This window comes from Candoia aspera, chromosome 3, assembly GCF_035149785.1.
Source record: "Candoia aspera isolate rCanAsp1 chromosome 3, rCanAsp1.hap2, whole genome shotgun sequence".
In the NCBI taxonomy this organism is placed as follows: Eukaryota; Metazoa; Chordata; class Lepidosauria; order Squamata; family Boidae; genus Candoia; species Candoia aspera.
In genome coordinates, this window is record NC_086155.1 from 9,573,443 (window position 1) to 9,586,250 (window position 12,808).

At 42.5% G+C, this 12,808-nt stretch overlaps 1 protein-coding gene across 4 annotated transcripts in view; it reads left to right on the forward strand.

The window, feature by feature from the left end:
* The window catches only part of TAF4 (TATA-box binding protein associated factor 4), a 92,454-nt gene that overhangs the window by 64,967 nt on the left and 14,679 nt on the right, over nt 1–12,808 (forward strand). For all 4 annotated transcript variants that reach the window (XM_063296977.1, XM_063296978.1, XM_063296980.1 and 1 more), the window contains exons 9-12: nt 504–651; nt 1,281–1,395; nt 4,059–4,228; nt 5,384–5,514. In XM_063296977.1, coding sequence (XP_063153047.1) covers nt 504–651; nt 1,281–1,395; nt 4,059–4,228; nt 5,384–5,514 — 564 coding nt within the window. The remainder of the gene's footprint in view (nt 1–503; nt 652–1,280; nt 1,396–4,058; nt 4,229–5,383; nt 5,515–12,808) is intronic.

A 12,808-nucleotide genomic window follows, 5' to 3' on the forward strand; every position in this document is an offset into this window, starting at 1 on the left:
TTTACTTGAGAGTGTAGCTTCTTGATAGAAGAGCTCCAGAAATGCCATGTCCAATAAGTGCCATGCTTAGTCAACCACAGCTATTCTCAAGGAAGCTAGAGGGGGAGAAACTATGTCAAATCTCTTTAAAGCATCCTTTCTCAACCTTTTGACTCCGGAGGAACCCTTGAAATATTTTCCGGGCCTCGGGGAACCCCTGCACATTCAGGCTCAAATCTAGGCCAGAAGTTACAAAATTATTATATTCGTTTCAAGGGTAGGCCTGTATCTATGCATTAACAGTGTTCTTAAACTAAAAATAAAGAAACGTACTTTTTCAATGTGAAGTTGCCCAAATTTGAAATAATTTTTCAAATAAATTGCAATCTCCCAGGGAACCCCTAGTGACCTCTTGCGGAACCCTAGGGTGCCACGGAACCCTGGTTGAGAAACACGGTTTTAAAGACATACTTGTCCTCGTATAATTTAGTAAGACCAATTTTTGTTTCTTCAAACATTTCCAGGTTATTCAGCAGTCTCAGAAACAAGGCACATTAATTAGGCCTCCGCAGGTGACGTTGACCCAGACGCCCATGGTGGCCTTGCGGCCACCCCACAACCGTCTTATGCTCGCTGCTCCTCAACAAATTCAGCTGAATCCACTTCAGACAGGTAAGAGCAGAGCTAAGCGTTCTCAATGTGATGATGGGATTGAAAAAGAGAAAAACAAGCACAGACACTCCACCTGGTGTTCTCTGGTAAAACTGCACCTGGACATAGTGTTTGATTCATTAGCTGCTTGTAGGCCCATGGTTAGTTTTTGAGGAGTGATTTTTTTGGGCTGGAGTAAATAGAAATACGCTGCTAGAGAGATGGTTTGGGCTACTGACGAGCAGAATGCATTATGCACTATTTTTCCTAGCAGACCTTATGCTGAACTGTGTATTTAATGCCTTCGTTTCTTTCTTTTTCTTTCTTTTTCTTTTGTTTCCTTTTCTAAGAATAAATTTACAATCAGAATCTGCAGAAAAGGTGGTGGAGCAAATGCAAAGGATAACAAAAGAACAATTGGAGCTATAATTTTGTTAGCATCTCTTGTGGAGGTGTGTGTGTGAGAGAGAGCTATTTAAACTTTCCCCTTTTTTGATCCTTCTCCAAGCTAAGCTTGATTTTGTGAGCTACATAAATTATGAGTAATAAGCAAGTTTACATCTCTCCCCCTTATTTTGCATAGTTTTCTGCAGTTTTTGGTGTGCTAATCCTGCATTTAGGGCATTCATGCTGATTTCCTTTTCTTACAGTCCCCGTGGTAAAGCAAACAGTATTACCAGGAACCAAAGCTCTTTCTACTCTTTCAACCCAAGCAGCGATTGCTCAAAAAAATAAACTCAAAGAACCCGGGGGAGGTTCTTTTCGGTAAGTGATCTTATTTGTTCCTGCAGGAAAATCTGTGGTAGGGGAGGAGAGTGGTACTCCCTTTTCCTGATTTATTTTGCTTTCTCAGCAAGGGAGAGTTTGTAGCTCTAGGGAGTAAATATTGAACTTTTCAAAGACTTCTCATAAAAAGATACGGTTATGCTGTTTGTGTTCTGCTCCGCTCTTCAACATTTATTTTAACTTCTCTTGCTCTGGCTGTGTGGCATTGGGGCTATTGTCAATTCAGTAGTTCCTGGATGTGTTCTCTATCTTTGTCCCTGACTCATTTGAGAGTCTCTCGCAGCTTCCAGATGCTTTGGATTCCGTCTCCTGCTGTTCCAAGCCAAACTGGCTATGTTGAGTGGTAATTATAGAAGTTGTAGTCCAGTACATCTAGAGCAGTGTTTCTCAACCTTGGCAACTTGAAGATGTGTGGACTTCAACTCCCAGAATTCCCCGGCCAGCCATGCTTCAAGTTGTCGCCGTTGAGAAACACTGATCTAGAAGGTGCCAGGTTGCAGAAGGCTGGGTTAATTTGTGCTGTGATTGTGCATAAGGCCCTGGAGATTAGGGCAAAGGGATGCTAACCCCACAATTCCCTTTTCTCATATCTTCCCGTTGTTTTGAGACAGTTAAGGGACCCGTTGGGGGGCTGGGCGTGGGGGAATCAGTATATGTGGGCATGAGTATGTTTACTAAAAAAAGAGGGGTTTTTTGGTGGCATTGCCTAAATGCTATTTCTGATTTTAAAAGCCATTTTAAAATTGAGTAACTTTGGGAAGGAGGGTAGGAAGAAATCTCTTTTTACATACTTTTAGTAGGGTTCTCCAAACTTAGGGAGATCAGTATTGATGTGCTGCGCAGTATGTACAATGAGCCTGAGCTGCTGTTACCCCAAGAAATCCTTAAGTCTCTTTTTTGTTTTTATCCCGTTTATTCATTTTTGCATAAATGTGACACAACGTGGAAGCATTTCCCATCTCCAGCCACTGGAAATGGGGCTTCCCAGTAGGGAACAGCTGTACCTATCTTGTCTTCTCTTCCACTCATAAAGACCTCCTTGTCACTGTCACGTGAAATGAAAATTACTTATTTTGGCTACAGGAGGCATGTATGGAAGTAGGGAGTACGTCTTGGGTTGTTTTTCCCCATGCCAAGGGAAGAGAAGAGGAAGACGTTACCCTACTAATTAACGAGAAAGTGGGCTAGATGGTTTTTCTTTATGTTTTACTTTTCGTGTTAGGCAATAGCATCCCTTGTTGGGTGTTGAATAGTTTAGTGACCCCGATCCCCCTTATGCCCACCATTTCCCACACCCCAGACACTTTGAGAAGCGTCATTCCCGCTCGGCTTGTCTGATGCGAGGACCTGTGGATTCTGTTCTAACGCACGAGGAGTATTTTTCACTTCATGTCCTTGTCTGAACAGAAAAGCAGTATCAGTGATCAACTGAATGCCAAAGGGCACGATAGCCCTTCATTGAATTAATGGTCAGTATATTAACCATTTAATAATTGATGACATTCCTTTGTAAGGTTAGCCCTAGATGAACACGTAAAATGTTTATTTGCCCATTCATTTATAGTCACGTCCAGGTGAGGACTGTCATATTCTCAAATGAGGATTGTATGTGTTCTTGCCAGCCTGCTGGGGTAACCAGAGCTACAGTCCTAAAGCCCAGGAGCTTACTGATCAGCTATTTCTCTTGCAGTCTTCAGAAACCAAGCCGCATATAAACCAAAGTAATAAAACACACATTTAGGAGGGAAGACTGGGAGTGTAACATTAAGCCCTCCTTATTCTCATGTTCCCACCCAATAACTTATTAGCAGGGTTCCATCTTAGATTATCTGGTCAAACATGCATAACCTGTGCTACTCTGGTGGCATGTCACATGCTTAACCTGGGTACTGAATTAAGCCATTATCTGTGCTGGCACATTGCTTTGAGTCACACGGGCTGGTTTTGCATACCAGGCTACAAAAAAGTAACTAAGGTTAACAGTAATTAAGTGGAGCATGTTGTGCAAATGAAGTTGCTAGGTTTTAACTAAATCAGTTAAGCACATTAAATTACCCTCCCCCCCACCATGCATGTTTTGTTAGATAATTGCCTCTCCTCCTATTTTGTAGTATTATCCTTCATTGTCTATAGTTATAGCGCAAAAACTCAGTAAGCTTCCTTAACTAGAAAATGCACAAATCTCTGAAGCTTTCCACTGTATGCATTGGAGTGAAAGGGTTCTGTTTGTTTGCTTTCAATTTAATTCCTTCCTTGGGTTATTCAAGTTTTAGGTCTCAGGCAGTTTCTGTATTTCTAACCATCCCAAACTGCTTTTTGAGTTAGTATATCAGAAATAACTCCTGCTGGTACCTTGGGTTTCAGTTCTGTCTGCATTTCTCTTTGTTCTGAGTAATAGTCTATTAAGTATACATTAATTAAATTCTTCTGCATTTAGATTAGCTTCTGCCATTGTACTGTTTGAAAAACATCACTGACTTTAATTACCCTGTAGTCTCTTATGCAGACTATTGAATGCACTTTGTTAGTGGGTAGGGAAAGATGTTTATTTTAGCTTAGTCGCACTGAACTGTTTATAAATTCTTGGCACAGCGATAGCATTCTTTCTATTGATGTTAATAAGATGTTTTCTCTTTCTGAAGGGATGATGATGATATTAATGATGTTGCATCGATGGCGGGAGTCAATCTATCGGAAGAGAGTGCACGTATCCTGGCCACCAATTCTGAATTGGTGGGCACTTTAACAAGGTCGTGTAAAGATGAAACTTTCCTTCTGTCAACACTCTTGCAAAGAAGAATATTAGAAATCGGTGGGTCACTGCTAGAAGCATGATTCAGTAGATTATAGCAATCAGTGCTTTAATAGAAAATGTACTAAGCACTGTACCATTTATCTATTTGGGAGGCTGTTCTACATCTTACACCTAAACAAACATGCACTTGACAACAAATTCCCTTGATAAGAAGCTGAAGTCAGTCTTTACTGACTGATCAGTGTAACTCATGGTTGCAGACATTACAATTACGCCACATAGTTAATTTTCAGTTGAACAAGAATTGTGAAAATGTATGAAGTTTGAAATTACTCTTACATAGGCAGGCTGAATTAACAACAGACCTGATGAAATGGCCACCTGTTCTCCTTCCCTTTTGTAGCTGGATAACTAATTTTGTAGCTCATGCATTCATAAAATGCCATGTCATCAAATGAATAGTTTTGAAGTTGGAAATATTTCTGCCAGTATATGGACCCAAATGAAGATTTGAATAATCTAGGACTTCACGCTAGTTATGATTGTGTATGACAATGCTTTGGGCAGCAACTGTGAACATTAATGGACTCGACAAAGCTGTGGTAGTAGAAGAGACCAAAGAATGGGATTTACTGTGATGTGAATGAGATTGGGACAGGCTTTCCCATTACTGCATTATAGGCATTCATGTATTTCAGTGCATAAAAGAAGCTTTCATATGTTACTTATTCTCAGTGGTCTCTGGGCATCACAGATATGGGTCTCTGCACCTGCACAAGAAATCCTTCTGAGATGCTCAGATGTTTGGAAGAAGTCTGCTCTTCGCTTGCCATTGCACTGATGCACAACTGCGGCTTTAATCTCCTGCTTAGTTCTTCTGTCAATCACTCTAGATCAGCATTTCTCAACCTTGGCCACTTTAAGATGTCTGGACTTCAACTCCCAGAATTCCCCAGCCAACCATGCTGGCTGGGGAATTCTGGGAGTTGAAGTCCAAACATCTTGAAGTTGCTAAAGTTGAGAAACACTGCTCTAGACAAAATATTCACAATGTGTTAAAGGCCATGCATTCTTTGGGGCCAGCTCACCTGTCAGCTGCAACTCATGTAGAGAAAAACCAGTTCACACCGCTGCTGCTAAGAAGCTAGCTCTAATTCATCAGTGTGGGCTTATGTTCATTACCAAATGCCTTTGCTTTTCTTGGTAACTCAGGTAAAAAGCATGGAATAACGGAAATCCATCCTGACGTAGTTAGTTACGTATCGCATGCGACGCAACAAAGGTTACAAAATCTGGTTGAGAAAGTATCAGAGACTGCCCAGCAAAGGAATATTTCTTACAAGGTAACTGTTGTATTCTTTATTGTGGAAGTATTGGCGGTGCCTTAAAAACCACCATAAGAAAAATGCTCTGGCTAATGGCTTTCAGTGCAATCTGGGCTCAAAGAAATTATATTCTGTTTTAGGCACAGTTATTGCTTGTAAATGTCCTCAATACCTAATATATTTCAAAGCAACTTGACTAGCAATTTCAAAAATTAGCTTGAGCGATAGGAATGATTTTATTTTAATCAATGTGTCAGGAATTTTCAAGCATGTAAAATGTGCATATCAATTCTGCAAGCAAGCAGGGAGTTGTTTCCTTGGATTGTTGAAATTTGTTATCAAGTTAAATTCTCAGCCTCTGAAAACAATACAGGTAGCACTCGCTTAATGTCCACTCATTCAGTGACTGCAGTTATCACAGCACTGAACAAGGGGTACTTACAACCAGTCTTTGTAGTTGCAGCTGTTGCAGCATCCCCGCGGTCACGTGATCACAATTTGGGCAACCAGCTCGCAATTAGGACATTGCAGTGTCCTGTGGTCACGTGATCACCATTTGCCACCTTCACTGCCGGCTTCTGACAAGCAAAGTCAATGGGGAAGCCAGCAGGAGGTTGCAGATGGTGATCCCGTGACTGCAGGATGCTGTGACCACACAGGATTTGCCTAATGAAAGCAACTGGGACTGTCAGAACTGCTGCTGTAAGTCGGTGTGGTCATGTGATATTGCATCTTACAACTGCATCACATAGCAACAGAGTTCCTAGTCACAATTGCCGTTGGTAAGCGAGGACTACCTTTGGTATCTTTAAAACAGCCTCAGCTACTCAGGGTGACCTCTTGGGGTCTCACATGTCTAACAGGGAAAGATGCTGATGCTTGACCTAGGGGATCCTTTCCTAGTTAACAATCAAATGATACCTGTTGTGGTTCAGTGTGAAAATTTTCACTGGCAGATAAACTGTAGCAGGTTCAGATAAACTTCCTTCAAATCCCTAAGTATGCTGAACTTGCAGGATGATAAGGTGCTCTTCCTTAAAGCAAAATTTCTCAACAAAATATGGATACGGGGTTGGTTGGTTTGATTTTTGACTACCAAATTGGCTATACTTAACCAGTAATTGTACAATGGGATTTCAGTTCTTTATTTCCCCTGTGAAGTAGACAAATTAATAATTGCCGCTTGGAGTCTGGCCTTCTTTACCTAGACAGGCTGGACTCAGGGACACCACTCTGTGAAGAATCCAGGCATGCCCTTTATTCATTTTTAGAATGTTGTCAATATATATCAGTGAGCGGTGGCAGTGAATGCAACAGAAGATGGCCATCATGCTTACGTGAACATTTGGCCAATGTGATGGCTTCAGTTTTCAAGGACTGATGTGTCCTGACTTACTGTTTGAGTGTGGTTGTTGGACTCCTTGTTGAAGTACTGTGTGCCTGAAAATAGAAAGTTAATCCTCCACCCCATGTTCCTTCTAAGGTGTGCACAACTCATGGACACAACTCATGAAACCTGCACACAGAGTAAAAGATTGAGCACACACGAAGTCTAAAGAATAAATTTAGTCACCAATTGCCATAAAACTCCAGACTCATGAGGAATCTGGCACAACTTCTCCACCTTGGCTTAACTGAAGCAGCAAAGATCACTTGGCGATGCTGTGGACTGGACTGGACAGGACTGATAGGAGTTCCCGCTCAGCTGATACCGAGCTGCAGATAAGCCAAGGCAGTGAGTTTGTGCCTTTGCCTGGAACAGCAGTCCGTCTGCCCATTCTTTCCCAGCCTTGCAGTTGCAGATGATCTGCTCCGGACCTCAGACCTTCTTGAGCATGAAGGAGCACCTCCCCCACCCCAAAAGGTTTAATTCATTTCCCTCCTCCCTCCAGAAAGGGTTTAATTAATACCTGTTGAGTTTCGGGCCCCACAAGATCCATGACTGATGTCAACTTACAAAGATTTCAATTTTTACATTAATAACAAAGTTGAGCTAAGTTCAGAATACAGAGACGAAGGAAAGAATGGGGGGAAGATGAATGATTATAAAGCATGTATGTGACATACTATTATACTGTCTAGTTTGTCTACTTTAAGAAATATATAAGCATATTAACATGTCGCTATAACATGTATTTGCAATTTACTCATATTGTGGTGCACCAATTTGTACTTAGTTTGGGAAAAGTTACACAAACATTTTTTTCTGCACACAGCTTGTGAGAAATTGGAGGGAAATTGCCCCCTCCCCCAGCATAAAGGTATACCATGCAGCTCATTTTTGGTGGTATTTGGTGGACAGCAACAGCTTGCGGAAATACATAGCAACGGTACAAATGGGAATATAAACATCTCATTAATTGAGATGTTCAAGGCAGAGATTGCTTGTACTTAGAGAATTCCAAAACCTAATATTGCTTAATCCTGATATAAACTATTTCTTAATATCCTGCGTGCTGTTATATGCTTTCTCAAGAGGTCGGCTAGTATTTGTCCCAAAATAGAGGATCTGATGAGCCTTAAATTCAGCCTTCTCTAACACGCCCATGTAGTCTCAGCCTATCTGGAGGCCACCATTAAGCTCAGCTAGGGATGCTTAGATTTGGAAGGATGGAAATTCTTTAAGTTAAGAGAACAGTACATATTGGATACAATTTATTTGTCAGAATTTCATACAGTAAAAGAATTGTATTTTTAAATAAATATGTAGTGTATTTATTTTTGTATTCTTAAATAAATACGATCGAGAAATCTCCCTGGGGGGAGATGGGCGGTGATAAAATTTGATAATAAATAAAAGTTGAAAATCTTACCTTAAGCAATACCATTAAAAATGGGGAATAAAATAAAACACTTTAACCCATTTTAATTGTGTTAAATGGCTAAGTGAATATTTAGATATTATTCAGTAATTTGAGCCATAAAAGTCAATTAGGTTGAGAGATTCTGCCTCTAGGCTGGGAGTGACAGGTTCTACCAGCTTCCAGGTGTAGCAAAGGAGAATCTGTAGATCAGCTGGTTAATGCTAGTGTGTTCTAGAAGGGGCCTGGGGCTGTCTCCCTGTTTATTTAGTTCCTCTCCATAGATGTAATCGGGTTTTATAATATGGATAAGGAGAGTAATAAGGAACGGCAAGAGAAAGTTCCAGCGCTCCAGTGTTTCTCCTGATCTCAAATTATGACTCTTCCAGGAAACATTTACAGAGAGAAGTATGATTGTGAAAATAAGGAGTTTTCACATGTGTGATCTGAAGTTAAGATACCTAGGCAGTGATTCTTCCCTGTATATCCCAGGCACTGAAAGTTATACAGGTAGTCCTCGACCTACAACCATTCAGCAATCATTCAAAGTTATGACAGCACTGAACAAATGGTGGTTATGACTGATCCTCAGAGTTCTGGCCATCCCAGCACCCGTGTTCATGTGATCACGATCTGGGCACTTGGCAACCGGCTTGCACTTCTGACCTGTTTCAGTGCCCCACGATCATGTGATCACTATTTGCAACCTTCCCTGCTGTCCCACCCAGAAAGTCAATGGGGAAGCTGGCAGGGAAGATCACAAGTCGTTGGGGTGAGTCTCCCCCCTGTGCACCCTCCCCCAGCCCCTCTGCACTCACGCTGGCCACTCGTGCAACCCCGTGCACCCTTTCTGACCTGCGCTGCACCCCCACGCACCCTCCCCAACTACGCCATGCCTCTCATGGACCCCTCACACCCCCTCCCCAACCTGTGCCTCTTGCGCACACCCATGCACTCTCCCAGACCTGCACTATGCCTTTTGCCACCCCCTCACACCCTCCTTGACCCACGCTGCACCTCTCGCACACCCTTGCATACTCTCCCCGACCTGTGCCATGCCTGCCCCTCGCTCCCTCCCCCACCTGGCAGCAGCGGCTTACCTGCGGGCTGGCCGGGGTCTTGCAATGTCCTGCCAGCTTCCCCACTGACTTTGGTTATGGGAAGCTGGAAGGAAGTTGCCTTGCCTAACAACTGGGGGATTTGGTTAATGACGGCAACCAGGATGGCAGGGATTGCTGTTGCTAAGCAATGTGGTCTTGCTTTACGACCACATCACTTAGCGACAGAAATTCCGGTCCCAATTGTAGGTAGATATGGGAAGGATGCTGCCTGGAAAAGACTGCAGAAGAAACCTAGAATATCCCCTTCCGACGGGCATGGAAGAAACTCCTCACTCACCTATATTTTGGACTTAACTTGGTATTCCCAGAAAATCCCAGCTCATACACTCCTAACGTAAACTGGAAACAAGGGGAACTTTCTGAAAGGGGGGAGGTCCAGAGAAAAATGAAACCTGTGGCAGCTCTTTGTAGACTCAGGATTCAGCAGACTCATTACAGCTGATCTGGCACCTCCTCTCCCACGGAAGACTATGAAGGCAGGAGCAGCAGCAGCAGCTGCCTAAAGTCTCCTAATGCCAATTTAGCAGAGACTCCTTTTAGTTCTAGGAAGGTGATTCAAACCAAATCAGTCCCAATCTTTACATAACAACTATGAGAACTCATTTTGCTTTCAGCCTTATGTCATGTGACAAATTCTCAGCTGATGACAGACTGGTTGTGGTTAAAGGAAAGAGTCTTAGCTTTCAGGGTGGGATGTTAGGAGAGCTGTCTGCCTTGCTGTCTCACATGAAGCGATTCCTTGTGCAGCACCATAGCTTTCCCACTCAAGGTGCCATTAAGCTTTTGGGGGTGGCCTCTTTCAAGGTGTTAACTCTCAAGACCATCTTTCTAGTAGTATTTCTGCCAGGAAAGTGTTTGAGTTAGGGGTCCTATCCATGGCGAAGTTTTTTGCAGGATTTACAAGAACAAGGTGATCTTTAGCCCAGATCTGCCCCTCATCCTGAGAGTGAACTCCAAATTCTACAGGGTCCATGAACTAATAACAACCCCTAGAGAGAAGGAGTGGTATACATTAGGTGCTTGTTGGACCTTAAAACTAGAATGTAGAATGAGGCCATTCAGATAGGACAGTTCCCTATTTGTACCCTTGAAAACCACTCACCAAGCAAGACAGTGTCTACTGTCTTGTTGGATCAAGGAACACACAGCCTTTGCATGCTTGTCCCACAGTCTGGAAGCCATTCAACAGCTGCATTGGATACCTTTGGGAAATGGTTTCTCTGGAAGAAATCTGTAGAGCAAGCCCTCGTCCTCTATTCATACTGTTATTCAATACTTTCTTTTAAACTGAGATGAGCTTCAAAAAGTGAATCCTCTAGAAGTTCCTTAATCCTTAGCTCACTCTTGATAGCGAGGTCACTCAGGATCTACTGCTCTTGCACATGTTTGGCTACCTGGCCTCTTGGTGCAAGTAGGGAGAAGACAGCATAAATGTTCTTTTCTTACCGTGAATTTCTACACTGAGTGCACAAGTTGTATTTTTGGGGATGAATTTCATTATTGAACAACTACAGTGCTCTCGGTCAATCCAAAATGTTAATAAACCTCAAACCCGAATATTTAAGAAAGTAAAAGTGAGGTTTTGGCTTTCTTAGGAGCATATCTATGTGTGCACAATTATTGGGCAACTATTAGCGTGCAGAATTATTATGTAACTAAATGAAAAACGAAAATTCCCCCATCTCACTCGTTTATTTTCATCTGTTAAAGTGAGAATAAGAAACGAACTCAAAATTTACAAATAAACATTTCTGACATTTCAAACAAAAAATCAGTGACCAATATAGCCACCCTTCTTTGCAATAACAGTCATAAGCCTTCCATTCATGGAGTCTGTCAGTTTCTTGATCTGACGATCACCTTTTTGTGCAGCAGCAACCACAGCCTCCCAGACACTGTTCAGAGAGGTGTACTGTTTTCCTTCACCGTACATCTCCCGTTTGAGAAGGGCCCACAAGTTCTCAGTAGGGTTTAGGTCAGGTGAGGAAGGGGCCATCTCATTATTCTTTCATCTTGGAGGCCTTTACTGGCTAGCCACGCAGTGGAGTACTTCGATGCATGCGATGGAGCATTGTCCTGCATAAACATCATGGTCTTCTTGCAAGATGCAGACTTTTTCCTGTACCACTGCTTGAAGAAAGTGTCTTCTAAAAACTGGCAGTAGGTTTGGGAGTTGATTCTGAGTCCATCTTCAACCCGAAAAGGTCCAACTAGCTCATCTTTAATCATAGCAGCCCATACCAGTACCCCACCTCCACCTTGCTGGCGTCTGAGTCGAAGTGGAGCTCTGTGCCCGTTACTGATCCAGCCACGGGCCCATCCATCTGGTCCGTCAAGAGTCACTCTCATCAGTCCATAAAACCTTTGAAAAATCTGTCTTCAGATATTTCTTGGCCCAGTCTTGCCGTTTCAACATACGTGTCTTGTTCAGTGGTGGTCGAGTTTCAGCCTTCCTTACCTTGGCCATGTCTCTGAGCACTGAACACCTTGTACTTCTGGGCACTCCAGGTAGGTTGCAGTTCTGGAATATGACAGCACTAGAGGATAATGGGTTCCTGGTAGCTTCACGTTTGATTCTTCTCAAATCTTTGGCAGTTAATTTGCGTCTTCTTTTCTCAACACGTTTCTTGCGACCCTGTTGACTATTTGCAACAAAACGTTTGATGGTTCTGTGGTCACGCCCCAATATCTTAGCAATTTCAAGAGTGCTGCATCCCTCTGAAAGACTTTTTTACAATTTTTGACTTTTCAGAGTCAGTTACATCTCTTTTTTGGCCCATTTTGCCTGAGGAAAAGAAGCTGCCTAATAATTATGCACACCTTGATATAGGGTGTTGATCTCCTTAGGCCACACCCTCCCTCATTACACAAATACACATCACCTGATATGCTTATATCCAATAAGCATTCAGGTTTATACAGCTTGGAGGTGCAAAATATGCATAAAAATGATGATACGGTCAAAATACTCACTTGCCTAATAATTGTGCACACAGTGTATTTATCTTGAGCTGTAGTGATCAGCTAGGCTCACTGATCCATCAAAGTGGTCCGTGGAGGAAGGATTCCATTTAAATATCCCACTGGGGGTATTTGAATTAGTTGTTAATCTATAATTATGAGTTCCAACTGAGGAGTCTGATAGTCACACAGTGATAGGGGATGGCTCTTCCAGCCACAGCAGGTCACCATGGATAAGCACAAGGTTGAAAGGTTGGGCTGGTGTTCCAAGGATGCCTACGTGGAAGACCTAGGGGTCTATTATATTGATCTAACTCCAGGGCATTCCCAGCTGGTTGGCCTCAACTTTTGAGAAGAATGGGAATTCATAGTAAATGAAGTATTTCCATTCTTTTCTAACAATGTGGTAGAAATCCTGCTTTGTGATCT